The sequence below is a fragment of the Erythrolamprus reginae genome, chromosome 3 (assembly GCF_031021105.1).
Source record: "Erythrolamprus reginae isolate rEryReg1 chromosome 3, rEryReg1.hap1, whole genome shotgun sequence".
NCBI classification, from domain to species: Eukaryota; Metazoa; Chordata; class Lepidosauria; order Squamata; family Dipsadidae; genus Erythrolamprus; species Erythrolamprus reginae.
The window spans coordinates 257,950,637-257,972,750 of record NC_091952.1 but is presented as its reverse complement, the minus strand read 5'-3'; the positions used below and the strand labels follow the sequence as shown (position 1 = coordinate 257,972,750).

The following is a 22,114-nucleotide window of genomic DNA, read 5'->3' as shown; positions in this document are numbered from 1 at the left end:
CCTTCCTCCGTCACTCCCCGCTGCCCTTTCCGCCCCGCAGGACGCTTCCAGGAGGCCCTGGACGAACACAGGCTGGAACTGCAGCTCCTGGAGAGCGTGGGGGACGTCATCGGCTGCGCCGTCGCCCACCGGAAAATTGGGGAGTGCTTGGCTGAGCTGGAGAGCTATGAAGCCGCCCTGAAGGTAGGCAAGGCTTGAGCGCCGCGTGGAAGAGGGAGGCCCCGACTTACGACCGGTTTCTTAGCAGCCGTTCAAAGATACGATAGACCTCCCAGAAGGTGCTTGTGACCGGTTCCATATCTCCCCTGGTCACATGGCCACCGTGGGGTTACATGGCCGCATTGCTTCCAGGCACTGTAGGCAACATTTATTTATCCATTTGTTTGCTTATGGATTGATCTGGTTTCTGCTGCCTCCCATCTCAGCAGACGACTCTGGGCGGCTGTAGAACGGACTATAAGGATGGGATGGAATGCAGAGCAGAAAATAGAATAGAAAATGGGATGGAATAGAATAGGAATAGAGAATAGAGTAGAGTAGAAGCAGAACAGAATGCAGAAGGGAAGAGAAGAGAAGAAAAGGGAAGAGAATATTAAAAAAATATATTGACAAAATTGAAGGGGTCCAAAGACGGGCTACAAGAATGGTGGAAGGTCTTAAGCATAAAAGGTATCAGGAGAGACTTCATGAACTCAATCTGTATAGTCTGGAGGACAGAAGGAAAAGGGGGGACATGATCGAAACATGTAAATATGTTCAAGGGTTCAATAAGGTTCAGGAGGGAAGTGTTTTTAATAGGAAAGTGAACACAAGAACAAGGGGACACAATCTGAAGTTAGTTGGGGGAAAGATCAAAAGCAACATGAGAAAGTATTATTTTCCTGAAAGAGTAGTAGATCCTTGGAACAAACTTCCAGCAGACGTGGTAGATAAATCCACAGTAACTGAATGTAAACATGCCTGGGATAAACACATATCCATTGTAAGATAAAATACAGGAAATAGTATTAGGGCAGACTAGATGGACCAGGAGGTCTTTTTCTGCCGTCAGACTTCTATGTTTCTATGAAAATAGAATAGGATAGAAAATGGGATGGAATAGAATAGAGAATAGAGTAGAGTAGAGTAGAGTAGAAGCAGAACAGAATGCAGAAGGGAAGAGAAGAAAAGGGAAGAGAATATTATTGATTGGCCAAGTATGATGGATGGATGGATAAATAAATGATGGATAGGTAGATAGATGGATGATGGATGGATTGGTAGGTAGATAGATACATTATAGATAGAGCCGGGGGGGGGGGGCTCAGTGGTTAGAGTGCAGCACTGCAGGCTCCTTCAGTTGATTGCTAGCTGTAGTTCAGCAGTTCAAATATCACGACCAGCTCAAAGTTGACTCAGCCTCCCCTCCTTCCCAGGTGGGTCAAATGAGGCCCCAGATTGTTGGGGGCAAGAGGCTGAGTCCATTAACTGCTTAGAGAGGGCTGGGAAAGCACCAGGAAGTGATAGATAAGTCTAAAGGCTATTGCAAGAAAAGGAAGGAAGGAAGAAAAGAGAGAGAGAGAGAGCAAGAGAGAGAGACTGTGATTCAAGTTGAGTCAGCCTTTCATCCTTTCAAGGTGGGTCAAAGATAGATAGAAGATGGATGACGTATAGATAGATGGGTGATGGATGGATAGATAGAAAGATGATAGATTGATATATGGATGGCTGGATAGGTAGGTAGGAAGATAGACAGAGCCGAGTGGTACAATGGTTAGTGTGCAGCACTGCAGGCTTCTTTGGCTGACTGCTTGCTGTAATTCAGCAGTTCAAATCTCACCACCAGCTCAAGGTTGACTCAGCCTTCCTTCCTTCCTTCCTTCCTTCTCTTCCTTCCTTCTTTCTCTTTCCTTCCTTCCTTCGTTTTCCTTCTCTTCCTTCCTTCTTTCTCTTTCCTTATTTCCTTCCTTTCTTCCCTCCCTCCTTCCATCCATCCATCCATCCATCCTTCTGTCAACCTCTTAGAGAAGGCTGTAAACGCACTGTGCTATTTATTTATTTTATTTATTTATTCGATTTTTATGCCACCCTTCTCCTTAGACTCAGGGTGGCTTACAACATGTTAGCAGTAGCACTTTTTTAACAAATCCAGCATATTTCCCCCACAATCCGGGTCCTCATTTGACCCACCTCGGAAGGATGGAAGGCTGAGTCAAGCTTGAGCCAGTGATGAGATTTGAACCGCTGACCTACAGATTTCCAGTCAGCTTCAGTAGCCTGCACTACAGCACTCTACCTGCTGCGCCACCCCAGCTCTGTTGCTACTGTTCCGATCTCTGGTTTGTAGCTGGATTAAACTGACTTGGATTGCACTGCAAAGGCCCGTGCATCGTGTGAGTGCAGCCTCTTCCTCTTCCTCCTCCTCCGTCTCTCTCCCCAGCACCAGCGCCGCCATCTGGAACTGGCCTGCACCGTCTCCAGCGCGGTGGAGCAGCAGAGGGCTTGGGCCACCATTGGCCGCACCTACATGTTCATGGCGGAGAGTGGCCAGCGGGGGGAGGCCCTGCAGGAGGCGGAGGGAGCCTTCATGAAGAGCTTGGCTATTCTGGAGGAGAAGCTGGAAGGTACCAGGGATGGAGGGGGGGGAGGCAGGGCAGGGTCTCCCGGGACAACCAGGGGACTTGGTACCTTCCCTGATGAAGGTGGGACGGGGTCTGTGGGGGATGGAAGAGGTTCCTCCTTTCTTGGAGGCTTTCTGAGTTTGGGGTGGAAGGCGACTGGTCCACAGCAAGATTTCTTCTCCTTAAATTTATTTATTTATTTATTGGTCGTACTTACCATGTTTTTCGGAATATAAGACGCACCTTCTATGTTTCTAGAACTTCAGTTGAAGGAGTATATAAGTCTAAATGCTATTGCTATTCCTTCTTCCCTCCCCTCCCTCTGCCTCCCTCCTTTTTCCTCCCTCCCCTCTGCCTTCCTTCCTTCCTCCCTTCCTCTTCTTCCTCCCTCCTTCCCTTTTCTTTCCTCCCTTTTTCCTTCCTTCCTTCCTTCCCTCTTATAGAGCCTCAGTTGAAGCAGTATATAAGTCTATATGCTATTGCTATTCCTTCCTTCCTCCCCTCCCTCTGCCTCCCTCCTTCTTTCTCCCTCTCTCCTCCCTCCCTCCCTCCCTCCATTCCTCTTCTTCGTCCCTTCTTCCTTCCTTCCTTTCTTCCTTCCTTCCTTCCTTCTTATAGAGCCTCGGTTGAAGCAGTATATAAGTAAATGCTATTGCTATGGCTAGTCCTTCCTTCCTCCCCTCCTCCTGCCCCCCTCCTTTTTCCTCCCTTTTTCCTTTCTTTCTTTCCTCCCTCCCTCCCTTCCTCCCTCCCTTTTCCTTCCTTCCTTCCTTCCTCCCTTCCTTCCTATATAAGAGCCTCGGTGGTGCAGTGGTTAGAGTGCAGTACTGCAAGCTGCTTCTGCTGGTCACCGGCTGCCAGCAGTTTGGCAGATCAAATCTCACCAGGCTCCAGGTTGACTCAACCTTCCATCATTCCAAGATTGGTCACATGAGGACCCAGATTGTTGGGAGCCAGAGGCTGATTCTGTCAACTGCTTAGAGGGGTCTGGAAAGCGCTGGGAAGCAGTAGATAACTCTAAAGCCAACAGTATTACTAGAAAGAAAGAGGGGGAGAGAGAGAGACAGTGAGAGAAAGAAAAAAAGGGAAGGAAGGAAGGAAGAGACAAAGAAGACAAGAGGCTGACTCTCTGTAAACCGCTTAGAGGGGGCTGTAAAAGCGCTGGCAAGTGGTATATAAGTCTAAGTGCTAATGCTCAATGCTATTCTCCCCTTCCAGGGCAGGTGCCGCAGCGGGAGGGGAGCGAGATGCGGGCACGGCTCTACCTGAACCTGGGCTTGATCTATGACAGCTTGAAGAACCCATCCATGCGCACCTCCTACTTCAAGAAGAGCATCTACCTCTCCGAGTAAGGGGTCTCTCTCTCCTCCCTGGTCCAACCTTTGGGAAGCTCCCTGTGGGTCGGGGTGGCCGGGAGGCTGCAGGGGGCGGCTCTCTGCTCGGGGGTTGGACTAGAAGACCTCCAAGGTCCCTTCCAACTCTCTTACAGGCAGTTTTTGACTTATGACTTAAAATGGTGGAAGGTCTGAAGCATAAAACGCATCAGGAAAGACTCAATGAACTCCATCTGTAGAGTCTGGAGGACGAAAGGAAAAGGGGGGACATGATCGAAACATTTAAATATATTAAAGGGCTAAATTAGGTTCAAGAGGGAAGTGTTTTTAATAGGAAAGTGGACACAAGAACAAGGGGACACAATCTGAGGTCAGTTGGGGGAAAGATCAGAAGCAACGTGTGAAAATATTATTTGACTGCAATAGTAGTAGATGCTTGGAACAAACTTCCACGCCTGGGATAAACATAGATCCATCCTAAGATAAAATACAGGAAATAGTATAAGGACAGATTAGATGGGCCATGAGGTCTTTTTCTGCCGTCTATATTTCTATGTTACTTTAAGGGCCAGGGCTGCAACTAGCCATAAAAGGGAGTCAGATGTGTTGCTCTCTGGTTGTTGGTTATTGCTATTGCTCTTGCCAATGCTAACTCTCTGATCTCTCTGCTAATATGGAACTATACTTGCTGTGTGCTAAATATTGGGGAATATTATTGGTTAGCTGCTGTATCTATAGAACTGTATAGTTTGATATCTGGTTTGTATATGACTGCTTGACTTGGATATACATGTAGTTGACTGTTTGCTGATTAATCTATTGTATACATTGTAAATAATATTTACACCCTACTTATATTAGTCTGGGTTATTGGTTGAACAATCACCCCCTCCACGTATACTCCATTTCTAAGTTAAGGATTCTAACATTGGTTATAAGCCCAGTGTGGAATGCTGACGCATAGTACTAACAATAATAAAACATTAAAATACAAAACAGCGTATAAATAATAAAATGTCGTGGTTGACATTTTAGGCTTTTTAGATTTTTAACTTTAATTAATTGGATTTTGATGTACATTGTTCTTTATGTGTTGTAAGCCGCCCCGAGTTCTCAGAGGGGCAGCATATAAATCCGATTAATAAAATAAAAATAAAAACTCTGAATATAAGCTGGGGGGCTCTTTGCTGGCAGTGGGGGTCTCCTCGGCCCCTCCGTCAGGGCGTTGCCACAGCGCCCACTGCCTCTTCCGCCTCCTAGGCAGGCCCACCTGTCGGAAGACCTCTTCCGAGCCTACTTCAACCTGGGGAACATCCATCTGCGCGAGAAGGAGCACTCGCAGGCCATGCGCTGCCTGGAGCGAGCCCGGGAATGCGCCTGCAAAATGAAGGAGAAGCACATGGAGAGCGACTGTTACGCCAGCATTGCCCAGGTAAGAGAGGTCACCTGGAGAAGGGGGGAGGGCTCACCTGCCACCAGGGTTGGGGGGCAGCATGGACGGTCCAATACACTGTCCCGGTAGGAAAAATGCAGATGCGCACGGATCTCTGTCTCCCCAACACGTGCATGTGTGCACCAGTGCGAGATTTTGCACAAAGCAAAATCTCATGTGAGGACATTCGTGTGGGTGTGAGATTTTGCAGATTTTTGGTGGTTTTTTTAAAGAAACAACTGGATCAAAGGATCTCAGCGGACATTTGAAAACCACCAAAATTGACAAAATCTCCACCTGTCAATTGCAAAATGCCGCTTTACTGGGATCGGCAAACATAATTCGCCGCTACATCACGCAGTCCTAGGTGCTTGGGAAGCGCCCGACTGGTGATGAAATACGATTATAGTGATTATTTATTATTATTATTATTATTATAATTATTATTATTATTATTATTATAATACAGAAACTATTACGTATTCAATAAATAGTGCATAAACTACCCCCATTGTGTCATCGTCCCCCCAGCTGTGTTGGCAGCAGTACATTACTGACTTCTAGACTTGTGGACTTCAACTCCCAGAATTCTCTCTGACCTTTGACCTTGGTTGCCTGCAGGTTCTGCTGGGCCTGGGGGATTTCGTAGCGGCCAAACGCTCCCTGAAGAAGGCCTACCGCCTGGGCTCCTGGCAGCCTCAGCAGCGGGACAGTGTTGCCCGCAACCTGCGCTACGGTGAATGCTGGTGTCTTGTGGGCTCTGGCCAAGTGGGTTAGAAGCTGCCCTGGGCCCCCTGACAAAGCCATGGAAGCTGCAGTTTAATGTTTCCAAATGTAAAATAATGCACTTGGGGAAAAGGAATCCTCAATCGGAGTATTGCATTGGCAGTTCTGTGTTAGCAAATACTTCAAAAGAAAAGGATTTAGGGGTAGTGATTTCTGACAGTCTCAAAATGGGTGAGCAGTGTGGTCGGGCAGTAGGGAAAGCAAGTAGGATGCTTGGCTGCATAGCTAGAGGTATAACAAGCAGGAAGAGGGAGATTGTGATCCCCTTATATAGAGCGCTGGTGAGACCACATTTGGAATAATACTGTGTTCAGTTCTGGAGACCTCACCTACAAAAAGATATTGACAAAATTGAACGGGTCCAAAGACGGGCTACAAAAATGGTGGAAGGTCTTAAGCATAAAACGTATCAGGAAAGAAGGAAAAGGGGGGACATGATCAAAACATTTAAATATGTTAAAGGGTTAAATAAGGTTCAGGAGGGAAGTGTTTTTAATAGGAAAGTGAACCCAAGAACAAGGGGACACAATCTGAGGTTAGTTGGGGGAAAGATCAGAAGCAACGTGAGAAAATATTATTTGACTGAAAGAGTAGTAGAGGCTTGGAACAAACTTCCAGCAGATGTGGTTGGTAAATCCACAGTGACTGAATCGAAACATGCCTTGGATAAACATAGATCCATCCTAAGATAAAATGCAGGAACTAATAGAAGGGCAGACGAGATGGACCAGGAGGGCTTTTTCTGCCGTCAATCTTCTATGTTTCTGACCGCTCTGGCGTGAACTCTTCCCGCCTGGCAGCCACGAAGGTGACCCGCTTGCAAGAAGCCCTGGAGGAAGCAGAGGCTGCCAGCGACCTGAGGGCAGCCCTGGGACTCTGCGAGCAACTGGGGGATCTTTTCTGCAAGATGGGCGAGTATCGGCGGGCTGCGGAGGCCTACGAGAAGCAGGTAGGGTGTGGCTGTTCGGGGGGGCAAAGGCTGGGGAGGAACCGTCGGGCGGGAGATAAAGTGGCCAGCTGCCCCTTATCCTGGTCCTCAGCTCAGCTGCTTCTCTCTGGGTGGTTGGAGGGACGGTCAGCCTCGGAGTTGCCCCTGAGCTGGCCAGTCTCCCTCAGCCTTCCCAGTTGGGGCCTGGCGGTCACTCCTTAGAAGAGGGATGGCCAACCTTTCCTGGTGTTGCTTTTGGCACCGGAGCTTCAGGCTGACTCAGTCCGACCTAATCGGCCGCTGGGACATATGAGGCAGAAACCAGTCCCATAAATATGAATATTTTGAATAGAATTGAATAGAATTCTTTATTGGCCAAGTGGGATTGGACACACAAGGAATTTGTCTTGGTGCAGATGCTCTCAGCGTCCATAAAAGAAAAAGAGACCTTTGTCAAGAATCATGTGGTACAATGATTGTCATGGGGGTCACCTAAGCAATGAAGAAACAATATTAAAAGATCTTAAGGATACAAGCAACAAGTTTGTTTGTTGGTTTGTTTGTTTGTTTGTTTGTTTGACTTGTATCCTGCCCCTCTCCAAAGCTCAGGGCGACTCACAACAAAAATACAAAGCACAAATCTAATATTAAAAACAGTTATAAAACCCATTATAAAACAGTCATACCATCCAATTAAACCAAACATAAAATGAAACAGCTAAGGGTCAGTTACGTCCCCCAAGCCTAGCGTCATAGGTGGGTTTTCAGTAATTTGCGAGTAATTTGAGTTAAATTCAGTAATTTGTGTGTAATTTGAATTACAGTCATACAGTCATAAATGGGAGGAAATGAGTGATAGGAATGATGAGAAAAAACTAGGAGTAATAGTAATGCAGACTTAGTAAATAGTTTGACAGTGTTGAGGGAATTATTTGTTTAGCAGAGTGATGGCGTTTGGGAAAAAACTCCTTGTGTCTAGTTGTCTTTGGTGTGCAGTGCTCTGTAGGACGTTTTGAGGGTGGGAGTTGAAACAGTTTGTGTCCAGGATGCGAAGGGTCAGTCAATATTTTCCCCGCCCTCTTTTGGACTCGTGCAGTCTACAGGTCCTCAATGGAAGGCAGTTCTGATTCTCCTCTGAAGTCCGTGTCGGTCTTGTTGGGTTGCAACACCAAACCAGAGGAGCAGATGACAGACTCAATGATTCCTCTGTAGAACTGGACCAGCAGCTCCTTGGGCAGTTTGAGCTTCCTGAGCTGGCGCAGAAAGAACCTTCTTTGTTGTGCTTTTTTGATGATGTTTTTGATGTTAGGTGACCATTTTACATCTTGAGATATGATAGAACCTAGAAATTTGAAGGTCTCTACTGTTGATATTAAAAAGTCATTATGAAATCTTGGCCCCTTGGTTGGGCAGAGGGATGGGAGCCCGGCTGATACAAAATTTAGGTCTTTTTCTAGAAGATATCCAGAACTCTAAAGGATGGGCACAGAAATGGTGGAAGGTCTTAAGCATAAAAGGTATCAGGAAAGACTTTGTGAACTCCATCTGTCTAGTCTGGAGGACAGAAGGGAAAGGATGATTGAAGCATTTAAATATGTTAAAGGGTTAAATAAGGTTCAGGAGGGAAGTGTTTTTAATAGGAAAGTGAAGACAAAAACAAGGGGCCACAATCTGAAATTAGTTGGGGGAATGATCAGAAGCAACGTGAGAAAATATTATTTGACTGAAAGAAGTAGATCCTTGGAACAAACTTCCAGCAGACGTGGTTGGTAAATCCACAGGAACTGAATGTAAACATGCCTGGGATCAACATAGATCCATCCTAAGATAGAATACAGGAAATAGTTTAAGGGCAGACTAGATGGACCAGAGGGTCTTTTTCTGCCATCAATCTTCTATTATTATTATTATTTTATTATTATTATTATTATTATTTTTTATTATTATTATTATTATTATTATTATTATTATTATTATTATTATTTTATTATTAATTAGATTTGTATGCCGCCCCTCTCCGTAGACTTGGGCCGGCTCACAGCAATAACAAAGACAATGTAAGAACAAATCTAATAATTTAAAAAACACTAAAAACCCCATTATTAAAAGCAAACATACACACAAACATACCATGTATAAACTGTATAGGCCCGGGGGAGTTGTCTCAGTTCCCCCATGCCTGACGGCAGAGATGGATCTTAAGAACTTTATGAAAGGCAAGGCGGGTGGGGGCAGTTCTGATCTCCTGGGGGAGCTGGTTCCAGAGGGTCGGGGCTGTCACAGAGAAGGCTCTTCTCCTGGGTCCCGCCAGACGACATTGTTTAGTCGACGGGACCCGGAGAAGGCCAACTCAGTGGGACCTAACCGGCCTCTGGGATTCGTGTGGCAGAAGGTGGTCCCGGAGATATGTTTCTATGGGCATTTTTTTCAGCTGAGCCACGCCAAGGCCTTGGGGCGGACGGAGCAGGAATTGGCAGTGATTCACGTCTCTTTGGCGGCCACCTTTGGGGACCTCAAGGACCATGACCAGGCGGTGCAGCATTACCAGGCGGAACTAGCCCTGCGTCGTGGGAACCCCCTGGAGGTAACGGGAGATGATGGGAAGAGACAGTAGCATCGCGGAAGGAGAATGTGAGCTGACATGGGGGATCTCCAATGTTTGGCACTTTGAGACTTGTGGGCTTCAATTCCATGCGCTGGCTGAGAGGTTCTGGGAATTGGAGTCCACAAGTCTTAAAGGGCCCAAGGTTGGAGCGAAAAGACTGTTTAAAGCAGTGGTTCTCAACCTGGGAGTCGGGACGCCTTTGGGGTCGAATGACCGCTTCATAGGGGTCGCCTAAGACCCTGGGAAAAGACATGTTCCCCATGGTGCTGGGAACTAAAGCTTCCATTCTGGCGCCTTGGAACATACCGTATTTTCGGGAGTATAAAATGCACCTTTTTCCTCCCTAAAAGAGGCTGATAATTTGGGTGCGTCTTATACTCTGAACATAGCCTTTTTTCAGCCCTAACTAGCTGCTAACGATCTTCCCAGCTTTTAGTTTCTCTCTGCAAAGAATGTTTTCAAAGCTCTAAGTGTTTGCAAGGGTTTTTCATTGCTCTCACTTGCTCTGAGTAAATTTCTTTCCAGCCCTAACCATGTGCTAACAATGTTCCCAGCTCTTACCGGCTTGCAAGCTCTTTCATTGTTTCTCTCTGCGAAGAAGGAAGGAAAGGAAGGAGGGAGGGAAGGAAGGAAAGGAAAGGAAAGGAGGAAGGGAGGAGATTAGAAGGGAGGAAGAAAGGAAGTGAGGGAGGGAAGGAAAGGAAGGAAAGAAGGAAGGAAGGAGATTGGAATGGGAAGGGAGGAAGTGAGGGAGGGAAGGAAAGGAAGGAAAGAAAAGGAAAGAAGGAAGGAGATTGGAATGGGAAGGGAGGAAGGAAGTGAGGGAGGGAAGGAAAGAAGGAAGGAAGGAAGGAGATTGGAATGGGAAGGAAGGGAGGGAGGGCATGGTGGCACAGTGGTCAGAATGCAGTATTGCAGGCTAATTCTGCTAACTGCCATCAGTTCGGCCTTCCATCCAAACGAGGAGGACCCAGATGGTTGGGGGAAATTGGCTGACCCTGTCACCCGCTCAGAGTGGGTTGTAAAAGTGCTGTGGGACAATGTATTGTATTTGTCGCAAGAGCTGTGGCTATTAAGCCTGGTCTGTTCTGCCCATGTGTCAGGAGGGCAAGACCTGGCTGAACATCGCCCTGGCCAAGGAGGAGGCTGGCAAGAGCTACCTGGAGGTGGAGCCCTGTTTCCAAGCTGCTCTGCAGGCTGCACAAAAGGCCAGCAGCCACACGCTGGAGGTGAGTAGGGTTGGTGGGGTTTTATGGTTTAAAAAAAAAAAATAACAACAGAGTTGGAAGGGGCCTTGGAGGTCTTCTAGTCCAACCCCCTGTAGGCAGGAGACCATACACCACTTCAGACAGATGGTTATCCAACATCCTCTTAAAAACTTCCAGTGTTGGGGCATTCACAACTTCTGGAGGCAAGCTGTTCCACTGGTTAATTGTTTTCACTGTCAGGAATTTTCTCCTTAGTTCTAAGTTGCTTCTCTCCTTGTTTAGTTTCCACTCATTGCTTCTTGTTCTACCCTCAGGTGTTTTGGAGAATAGCCTGACTCCCTCTTCTTTGTGGCAATCCCTGAGATATTGGGAGGCTGCTATCCTGTCTCCCCTGGTCCTTCTTTTCATTAAACTAGCCATGTTCAGTTCCTGCAACCGTTCTTCATAGGTTTTAGCCTCCAGTCCTCTAGTCTTTTTTGTTGCTCTTCTCTGCACTCTTTCTAGAGTCTCCACATCCATTATATATTAGGTATTTTATATTATTTTTGCCTTATGCATTATAACCTCTCAATTATAACAACAACAGAGTTGGAAGGGACCTTGGAGGTCTTCCAGTCCAACCCCCCTGCTTAGGCAGGAAACCCTACACCACTTCAGATAAATAGTTACCCAACATCTGCTTAAAAACTTCTAATGTTGGAACATTGACAACTTCTGGTGGCAAGGTGTTCCACTGATCAATTGTTTTAGCTGTCAGGAAATTTTGTACTCTAATTCTACTCTAGACAACACATTGTTCATATAGACGTTGAATGTTTATGTTTAATATCCAAAAAATATATAACAACAAAAAGACTGGTGGACTTCAACTCCCAGAATTCCCCAGCCAGCAAATGATTAGATGGGACTGGAGGCTAAAACATACGAAGAACGGTTGCAGGAACTGGGCATGGCTGGTTTAATGAACACAAGGATCAGGGGAGATGTGATAGCAGCCTTCCAGTATTTCAGGGGTTGCCACAAAGAACAGGGAGTAAAACTATTCTCCAAAGCACCTGATGGTAGAACAAGAAGCAATGGGTGGAAACTAAACAAGGAGAGAAACGACTTAGAACTAAGGAGGGATTTCCTGACAGTCAGAGCGGTTGACCAGTGGAACAGAAATTGCCTCCAGAATGTGTGAATGCTGCAACACTGGAAGTTTTTAAGATAATGTTGGATAACCATTTGTCTGAACTAGTGTAGGGTTTCCTGCCTAAGCAGGGGGTTGGACTAGAAGACCTCCAAGGTCCCTTCCAACTCTGTTGTTGTTATAATTGAGAGGTTATAATGCATAAGGCAAAAATAATATAAAATACATAATATAAAAAAGATATTGAGACTCTAGAAAGTGCAGAGAAGAGCAACAAAGAGGATGAGGGGACTGGAGGCTAAAACATATGAAGAACGGTTGCAGGAATTGGGTAAATGTCTAATTTGATGAAAAGAAGGACCAGGGGAGACAGGATAGCAGCCTTCCAGTATCTCAGGGGTTGCCACAAAGAAGAGGGAGTCAAGCTATTCTCCAAAACACCTGAGGGTAGAACAAGAAGCAATGGGTGGAAACTAAACAAGGAGAGAAGCAAACTAAATTTCAGAACTAAATTTCCTGACAGTCAGAACAATTAACCAGTGGAACAGCCTGCCGCCAGAAGTCGTGAATGCCCCAACACTGCAAGTTTTAAACAGGTGTCTGAAGTAGTGTAGTGTTAACTGCCTATGCAGGGGGTTGGACTAGAAGACCTCGAAGGTCCCTTCCAACTCTGTTGTTATTATTATTATTTTCTTCTATGCAATTCTGGGAGTTGAAGTCTTAAAGGGGCCACGCTCATAGAATGCTACTGTATACTTTTGTTTTTCACTTGGCTCAAGATTGACAGTTGTCCTCCCAAATGATGATCACACCGATAATCTCTTTGCCAGCTGCAGATTCTACGGCATCTCCAAGCCTCCCAGCAGAGATGCGGCTGCCCACCGGCGGTTATGGCGGAGACGTCATCCCGTCTGCAGGCGCTCGGCACATCCCAGGACCGTCACTTGGATGGGGAGAGCAGCGAGGAAGAGGAGGTGCACAACAGCCAGGCCGTGGAGGCCAGCGACTCTGAGCTCTCCGACAGTGGTGAGCATCAGGGGTGTAATGTGGGAGAAGACAAGGGGCTAAATCTGGAGACCTCACGTATGAAAAGAGATGGATCAGATTGAACGGGTCCAAAGACGGGCTACAAAAATGGTGGAAGGTCTGAAGCATAAAACGTATCAGGAAAGACTTCATGGGCTCCATCTGTAGAGTCTGGAGGACAGAAGGGAAAGGGGGGACATGATCGAAACATTTAAATATGTCAAAGGGTTAAATAAGGTCCAGGAGGGAAGTGTTTTTAATAGGAAAGTGAACACAAGAAGAAGGGGGCACAATCTGAAGTTAATTGGGGGAAAGATCAAAAGCAACGTGAGAAAATATTATTTGGCTGAAAGAGTAGTAGATCCTTGGAACAAACTTCAAGCAGACGTGGTTGGTCAATCCACAGTCACTGAATTTAAACATGCCTGGGATAAATATAGATCCATCCTAAGATCTATGCTTCCTTCCTTCCCTCCTCCTCCTCCTTTTCTTTCTTGCTTTCATTCTTTCTTTCCCTTTCTGCCTTTTTATCATCTTTGTTTCCCTTTCCCCCTTCTTTTCTTTCCCTTCCAATTTCCCTTCCCCTTTTCCCTTCCTCCTTTCCCTTCTTTCCTTTTTTTCCTCCCTTCCCTCCCCTCCCCTCCCCTTTTGTGGTTACAAAAAACCACGCACAAAAGCAAAAGCACGCTGATGATGTGCGCATGCAAGATAACTGAAGCTGTGCACGAAGTTGTATAGCAGTTGTAATGGCCATCCGCCCCTGGACAAGGACATTAGGTAGAGCGGAATTTGCAGGGGGTCAGAGAGGGTCTTGGCCTCGCAGCCCCCGATGCTTCCTCTGACCCCCTTCTGTCTCTCCCAGGCGAAGAGGAGGACATGGAAGGCTACGGCAAAACGGTCCCCGGACGTCGCAGAATCAGCAAGGTCAGCCCAGAAGCTGTGGCTAGGCGGGGTGGGCGTCAGGTGCGAAAGATCCCCCCCCCCGCTGCAGGTGAAGGTCTAATTAAGCTGGCTTATCACTCAACAGGTCTCTGAGCAGCAAACACCTGTAAGAGAAAGGAAGGCGGGGAACTTGGGGCGGAGTCAAACAAGGAATCAGCCCAGAATCCTTACATGGTCACAACCTCCCTTGAATTCTGTTGCTTCTTATCTATCTCTGACAGGTGAATAAGAAAAAAAATACCCTATTTTTGGGAGTATAAGACACACATTTTTTCTCCCTAAAAAGAGTCTGAAAATTCAGGTGCATCTTATACTCTCAATGTAGCTCCCCCCCCCATCCCTAACTAGGTGCTAATGATCTTCCCAGCTCTTCCCTTGCAGGCTCTTTCACTGTTACTCTCTGCAAAGAAGAATGTTTTCCAAGCCCTAAGTCTTTGCAGGGTTTTTCTCATTGCTCTATTTGCTCCAATGTTTTGTTCCAGGTGCTAATGATGTTCCCAGCTCTGACTGGCTTGCAAGCTCTTTCACTGTTACTCTTTCCAAATAAGGTTTGGAAAGGAAAATAGGGAAAAGAATCAGCTTCCCAGGTATTCATCTGACCAGCGTCCTTAGTCTGGTCGGTTTCGGCACATTATTTTATCCCTTGGTTAAGGGCTTTAAAAAAACCTTATTCTGAGAGAGTAACAATGAAAGAGCTTGCAAGCCAGTAAGAGCTGGGAACATTGTTAGCACCTGGAAAGAAACATTTGTCACAAGTAGAGCAATGAAAAAAAAAACCTGTAAGGACTTAAGGCTTGGAAAACATTCTTTGCAGAGAGCAACAGTGAAAGAGCTTGCAAGAGGGTAAGAGCTGGGAACATTGTTAGGGCTGGAAAGAAACTTATTTGTAGCAAGTTAAAGCAATGAGAAAAACCCTGCAAAGACTCAGGGCTTGGAAAACATTCTTCTTTGCAGAGAGTAACAGTGAAAGAGCCTGCAAGGTCAGAGCTGGGAAGATCATTAGCAACTAGTTAGGGCTGAAAAACAGCTACATTCAAAGTATAAAATGCACCCAAATTATCAGCCTCTTTTAGGGAGGAAGAAGGTGCGTCTTATACTCTGAAAAATACAGTACTTTTCTATGTGTGTATATGTTTTTGTATGTTGTGTTTTGTTCTGTTTTTATGGTTCTTTTTAATGTAAATAGTAGAGATTATTATTATTATTATTATTATTATTATTATTATTATTATTATTATTATAAAAGAGTGAACAGAATTCAAGGGAGGTTGTGACCACGTAAGGATTCTGGGCTGATTCCTTGTTTCACTCCGCCCCACGTTCTCCGCTTTCCCTCCTCTTACAGTGGGGCACTTCTTTGACACCCCCCCTCCCGGGCTTTGGGCAGGCATGGCGGGTGGGTGCTTGTGTTTTTCCCCCCATGGAAAGGATACACACGGCTCTTCCTTTCCTCAGTGGAACCAGCGCAACGACAAGGGCGAGACCCTGCTGCACCGCGCCTGCATCGAAGGGAATCTGCGCCAAGTCCGGTATTTCCTGGAGAAGGTCAGTTCTTTGTTTTTCCCCCAGGGAAAACAGAACCCAGGACTGTTGTGGGGGAGCGAATCGAAGGGCTGAACTTTATTCGGCCACCAGTTTATTTAGGTTTATGTACGTATGCACACACATTTGAGAGCAGCCAACAATTTTATATGTGCCAGTGTGCCCACAGTTAAAATTGACAAGGTTATGTATATATGTATTTCTATCTATCTATCTATCTATCTATCTATCTATCTATCTATCTATCTATCTATCTATCATCTATCTATATACAGTGGTACCTCGTGATACGAACCGGGGGTTTGGAAATTTTTTGCCTCTTAAGAACTTTTTTCGGCTTACGAACCCACCGCAGATCACAAAATGGTGCTTCGCTGGGTGCCGCCGTCTGGCTGTCACCTTTTAAAACAGCCGGGGGGGGAGGGGGGGGCTTCTCAGCGTTCTCCTGAACCTGAACCCGAACTTTTCGGGTTTGGGTTTGGGAGGCCGCCGAGAAGCGCCGCCGCCCGGCTGTCACCTTCTGAAACAGTTGGAAGTTCGGGTTCGGGTTCCAGAGGCCACCGAGAAGCGCCTGGCTGTTTCAGAAGGTTACAGCCGGGCGGCGGCGCTTCTCGGCGGCCTCCCAAACCCGAATCAAGGAAGGACGTCTTTGTGACGTCAAAGCTCCGCCCATGGAATTCCCTATTGGGATTCCCCATCTCCTTTCCAGCCTCTAGATCGGCCGAAAACGCCACCGCCAATCACAAAAACGGCGCTCCGCCGGGTGCCGCCGCCCGGCTGTAACCTTCTGAAACAGCCGGGCGCTTCTCGGCAGCCTCCGCAACCTGAACCCGAACTTCCGGGTTTGGCGTTCGGGAGAATGCTGAGAAGCCCCCCGGCTGTTTTAAAAGGTGACAGCTGGGCGGCGGCACCCGACGGAGCGCCATTTTGCGGTCCCCCCCCCTTTGCACGCATTAATCGCCTTTACATTGTTTCCTATCGGAAACAATGTTTCGTCTTACGAACTTTTCGCCTTACGAACCTACTTCCGGAACCAATTAAGTTCGTAAGACGAGGTATTACTGTATATACCTATATACCTACTTATTTCTATCATCCATCTCTATTTATCTATTATTTATATTTATCATCCATCCATCCATCTATCTATCTATTTATATATATATCATCTATCCATATCTATCTACCTAATCTATCTACCTATCTTTTAATCCAGTGTTTTTCAACCAGTGTGCCGTGGCACACTAGTGTGCCACGAGACATGGTCAGGTGTGCCGCGAAGCTCAGCAAGAAAGAGAAAGAAAGCAAGAGAGAGAGAAAGAGAGAGAGAAAGAGAAAGAGAGAGAAAGAAAGAAAGCAAGAGAGAGAGAAAGAGAGAAAGAGAAAGAGAGAGAAAGAAAGCAAGAGAGAGAGAGAGAGAAAGAAAGGCAGGGAAGGAGGGAGTGATAGAAAGAGAGCAAAAAAGAGAGGAAGGAAGGAAGAGAGAAAGAAAGAGGGATGGAGAGAGATACGAAGGAAGGGAAAGAGAGAAAGAGGGAGAGAAATAGAGTGAAAGGGAGGAAGAGAGAGAGAAAGAGAGAGAGAAAGAAAGCAAGAGAGAGAGAGAGAAAGGCAGGGAAGGAGGGGGAGATAGAAAGAGAGCAAAAAAGAGAGGAAAGAAGGGAGAAAGAAAGAAAGAGGGATGGAGAGAGAGTGGAAGGAAGGGAAAGAGAGAAAGAGGGAGAGAAATAGAACGAAAGGGAGGAAGAGAGAGAGAGAGATTTTTTTTGTCCAAACTTTTTTAGCCCCCCCCACTCCCCCTCTGCTCAATGTGCCCCATGATTTTGTATATGTAAAAAATGTGCCGCAGCTCAAAAAAGGTTGAAAATCACTGTTTTAATCTATCCATCTATCTTTCTATCTCTGTCTCTCTCTCTCTCTCCTATTTTCTAATTTCCAGTTGATCTCAGGCGGGCTGGACCGGGACAGCCAAAGGGATTGTGCAGCCTGGCAACTTATAAGATGTGGACTTCGAACTCTAAGCTGGTTGGGGAATTCTGGGAGTTGAAGTCTTTTAAGTTCCCAAAGTTGGAGAGCCCTGATTTAGAGTTAATATTCAGAAGGGAGGCAGTGAAATTTCTGCAGAGGTTCCTCTTTCCCTTCCTGCTTACAAGGGAGTCAGAACTGGGGCTCCATCCTAGGAGGAGAAAGGAAATTACATCCTACGAGAAGAGGGGAGCGATCGATGGAAACTGGGATGGGATTTAAAAATGTTCCTTTTACAGCCCAAATCTCCAGCCTTCCCTTTCTTCTCCCTGTGCCAGGCGCATCCTGTAAACCCCCGGGACTATTGTGGATGGACCCCCCTTCACGAGGCCTGCAACCACGGCCACCTGGGTAAGTGGGGACTGAGAACTGGGCGGTCTGGGCCCTGCCCACGGCCAGAGATGAGGGGCTCCACCTGTTCTCCAAAGCCCCTGAAGAGAGGAAGGGCAACAAGCAGACGATCCTGAGTCCGCGAGGAGAAGAGCGGCCTGCAAATTTAATAAATAAAATAAATAAATAAACTAATCAAGGGGAGAAGCAACCGAGAATTAAGGGGAGATTTGACCTGCTGAACTACAGCTAGCAATTAACTGAAGGAGCCTGCAGTGCTGCACTCTAACCACCCTGGCTCCCTTCCTTCCTTCCTTCCTTCCTTCCTTCCTTCCTTCCTTCCTTCCTTCCTTCCTTCCTTCCTTCCTCCCTTCCTTCCTCCCTCCCTCCCTCCCTCCTCCTTCTTCTCTCTGTCTCTTTCCTTCCTTCCTTCCTCCTCTCTGTCTTTCTTTCCCCCTCTCTCTTTCTTTCTTTCTTTCTTCCCTCTCTCTCTCTCTTTCTTTCTTTCCTCCCTCCCTCCTCCTTCTCTCTGTCTCTTTCTTTCCTTCCTTCCTCCTCTGTCTTTCTTCCCTCTCTTTCTTTCTTTCTTTCCTTCCTCCCTCCCTCCTCCTTCTCTCTGTCTCTTTCTTTCCTTCCTTCCTTCTCTGTCTTTCTTCCCTCTCTCTCTCTCTCTTTCTTTCTTTCTTATTTAGACTTATCTACCACTTTCTAGTGCTTTTCCAGCCCTCTCTAAGCAGTTTACAGAGTCAGCCTCTTGCCCCCAACAATCTGGGGGCATTTGACCCACCTGGGAAGAACGGAAGGCTGAGTCCACCTTGAGCCGGTGGTGAGATTTGAACTGAACTACCATCTAGCTGTCAGCTGAAGGAACCTGCAGGACTGCACTCTAACCACTGTGCCACCCCGGCTCCAAGGTCCCTTCCAACTCTGTTATTCCGTACGGAGGACAATGTTGGACGTGACCTCCTTCCATCCCCCAGAGACCGTCCGCCTGCTCTTGGACCACGGCGCCACCATCGACGATCCTGGTGGGCCGGGCTGTGAGGGCATCACCCCGCTGCACGATGCCCTGAACTGTGGGCACTTTGACGTGGCTGAGCTCCTGATCCAGAGAGGCGCGTCGGTGGTGCTGCGCAACGCCAAGGTGAGGAGACCCTGGAGGCTTTGGGGAGAGAGGTTGCGCATGGGTGGGAGGCATGGGTAGGTCAGGCAGGAGTGGCGTGGCTTCATTTGAGAGGTTGAGAACGGCCAGAGGTCTGGAGAAAATGTGGACTCCATTGTCTGGAGACTCTTCTTCTGCATATTACAGTGTCCCCTTGACTTTCGCGGGGGATGCGTTCCACCTTTGGGCAGGCCGATGCCCTCCGAATCTGGTGGGGAAGGAAGGGAGGGAGGCCCCTTATGTGGGGCTGGGGTGTTGTCTGCGGGATGCAGGGGGCAGGTGTCACTTCTTGGGCTGGGGCTTCCTCCTCCTCCTCCTGCAGGGCCTGAGCCCCCTGGGGACCCTCCAAGCCTGGATGCAGCTCTACGGGAAGGACCTGGACCACGAGACCCGACAGCGCTGCCGAGCCATGGAGGGCCTGCTTCGGAAAACCCTGGCGCAGCAAGGTGAGGCCGCCCCCCAAGAGGAGGGTGGGCAGGCAAGGGCTCGCCAGCACTGGCGCAAGGAACACAACCGGTGCGGGCATGCTTATATCCGGCAGGCGGGCACACGCGCATCAGTGCGAGATTCAGTTTCTGCGCATTCACCAGAAGCCAAACCTCGTGTCAGGACGCATGCGCAAGTGAGATTTTGGTGATGTTTGCCGGTACTTCTGCTTCCACGCATGCATGGCAAAAATAATTGAATCTCTCTCGCATGCGCATCCTCACAAGGTTTCGGTTCCGGCGCATGTGCAGAAGGCAAATCTCTTGCCAATGCGCCCGCCTGCCCCCGGTCAGCTTTAGTGTGCACACAGCTCATATTTCGTCACTAGGACACCGTATTGCTCCGTACCGGCTGCAACCTGCTACTGAGGGTGGGCAGGGGGTTGCTCCAGGCCCGGAGCCAGCCATACCCCCCAGGGGTGTGGTTGGGGGGGTGGGACACGATCTGAGGAAGAGGAGCAGGACCAACCTGCTTGGGAGAACTCGTAGTGAGTTGTCGTCTCAATCTCTTTGTCTGCTTCCTTTTACATCAGGGATGTTAAGTGTTGAGGAGTGTTCAGAGTAACCTCTGAGTAGTCAAAGATACTCGTACACAGAGGAAACGTGGAGGCCTAGCAGATATCCAGCTGACAGCCCAGAGATACGAGTAATAATTCAGTAATACAATTCAGATACATTCAGTATATAAAATATTATTTACTTCGGCAAATACCTTAGTCAAGAACAGTCCTAGTCATACACAGTTGAATCAGTCAATACATATACAATACTATAAGTCAGTGGTTCTCAACCTGGAGGTCGGGACCCCTTTGGGGGTCAAAGGACCGTTTCATAGGGGTCACCTAAGACCCTGGGGGGGGGGGAAGACAAATTCCCCATGGAGTTGGGAATTAAGGCTTCTATTCTGGCACCTTGGAACATATTTTTACAAACCGACCAATCAGGTGTTGACAGTGGGGGTGTCCCTCTGACCTTCCTGCCAATCAGCTTCAAGCTCTGTTGGGAGAATTGGCACTAGACTTATGGTTGGGGGTCACCACAACATGAGGAACTGTATTAAGAGGTTGCGGCATTAGAAAGGTTGAGAACCACTGCTTATACGTCTTACTAGTTCAACTTACAAATGCATAAACCATCATTCGAACACACGGTTCTTACTACAGCAGAGTCGCAAAGACAAAACAGAAATAGCAATGAATAGAGAAAGACTTGTGCCTCTGGCTCCCTCTTGTGGTCATCCGTGACACTAGCTCTTAAAGCAATAGTGTTCCAATACATGAAAGCATACATTATTGGTTTGTTTTACATATTGCCAAACCCAACTAGTTATGTATATAGTACTAACAAGATGGATGTATGAGGAAGGAGGGAAGGAAGGAAATGAAAATGGGGAGGGAGGGTGAAAGAGAGAGAGAGAAAGGGAAGGAAGGAAAGAAGAAAAAGAAAGAGAAGGAAAGAAAGAAAGAAAGAAAGAAAGAAAGAGAAGGAGGGACGGAGGAAAGACACTGCTGACGATGTTAGCTAGTTAATGAAATGCCTGGAAGAAAGCAACCAAGCGCAGAGGACTCCAAAGACTAGGAAGGGGTTTGTCGTACAGTGATACCTCATCTTACAAACGCCTCGTCATACAAACTTTTCGAGATACAAACCCGGGGTTTAATATTTTTTTGCCTCTTCTTACAAACTATTTTCACCTTACAAACCCACCGCCGCTGCTGGGATGCCCCGCCTCCGGACTTCCGTTGCCAGCGAAGCACCCATTTTTGCGCTGCTGGGATTCCCCTGAGGCTCCCCTCCATGGGAAACCCCACCTCCAGACTTCTGTGTTTTTGTGATGCTGCAGGGGAATCCCAGCAGTGCAAAAACGGGCGCTTCGCTAGCAACAGAAGTCCGGAGGTGGGGTTTCCCAGCGAGGGGAACCTCAGTGAAATCGCAGCATCACAAAAACACAGAGGTCCAGAGGTGGGGTTTCGAGGCAAAAGGGGTGAATTTTGGGCTTGCACACATTAATCGCTTTTCCATTGATTCCTATGGGAAACATTGTTTCGTCTTACAAACTTTTCACCTTAAGAACCTCGTCCCGGAACCAATTAAGTTTGTAAGACAAGGTATCACTGTACATTGTTGGTTGGTTTTATATACAGTGATCTCTCAATTATCGCGAGGGTTCCGTTCCAAGACCCCTCGCGATAATCGATTTTTCGCGATATAGTGGTGCGGAAGTAAAAACACCATCTGCGCATGTGCGCCCTTTTTTTTCCATGGCCGTGCATGCGCAGATGGTGGAGCCGGGGAGCGACGAAAGTTCGGAAGCCGACACGTTGCTTTCAATGTCGGCTGCCCCCGCCCCCCCAGCACCCGCTTGCCCGCCGTTCGCCCGCCTGCCCGGCCGGCCGCTCACTCACTCGCCGCTCTCCCGTTTGCTCGGCCGGCCGCTCCCGGCTGGGGAGGTGGATTCGCCGCCCCCACCAGCCTGATCTCCCTCCGGTGGCTGCCGCCCCCACCAGCCCGATCTGGGGAGGTGGATTCGCCGCCTTCGCCTCGCTTCGCCTCAGCCGCTGCCCGCTGCCTTCATCT

General features: G+C 47.6%; 2 protein-coding genes across 3 annotated transcripts in view; both read left to right on the top strand.

Moving 5' to 3' along the window:
• Positions 1 to 22,114, top strand: part of CPSF1 (cleavage and polyadenylation specific factor 1) — a 242,284-nt gene that overhangs the window by 24,273 nt on the left and 195,897 nt on the right. The gene's annotated exons all lie outside the window — the stretch shown is intronic.
• The window catches only part of TONSL (tonsoku like, DNA repair protein), a 37,498-nt gene that overhangs the window by 4,185 nt on the left and 11,199 nt on the right, over positions 1 to 22,114 (top strand). The window contains exons 3-16 of one of the 2 annotated variants that reach the window (XM_070748418.1): positions 41 to 183; positions 2,420 to 2,603; positions 3,819 to 3,948; positions 5,195 to 5,366; positions 5,988 to 6,102; positions 6,953 to 7,101; positions 9,512 to 9,664; positions 10,789 to 10,914; positions 12,862 to 13,051; positions 13,914 to 13,975; positions 15,449 to 15,538; positions 17,839 to 17,911; positions 18,871 to 19,034; positions 19,375 to 19,498. In XM_070748418.1, the coding sequence (XP_070604519.1) occupies positions 41 to 183; positions 2,420 to 2,603; positions 3,819 to 3,948; positions 5,195 to 5,366; positions 5,988 to 6,102; positions 6,953 to 7,101; positions 9,512 to 9,664; positions 10,789 to 10,914; positions 12,862 to 13,051; positions 13,914 to 13,975; positions 15,449 to 15,538; positions 17,839 to 17,911; positions 18,871 to 19,034; positions 19,375 to 19,498 (1,875 nt within the window). Of the gene's footprint in view, positions 1 to 40; positions 184 to 2,419; positions 2,604 to 3,818; positions 3,949 to 5,194; positions 5,367 to 5,987; positions 6,103 to 6,952; positions 7,102 to 9,511; positions 9,665 to 10,788; positions 10,915 to 12,855; positions 13,052 to 13,913; positions 13,976 to 15,448; positions 15,539 to 17,838; positions 17,912 to 18,870; positions 19,035 to 19,374; positions 19,499 to 22,114 lie in introns of both variants that reach the window. The other variant, XM_070748417.1, reaches the window with a different exon arrangement.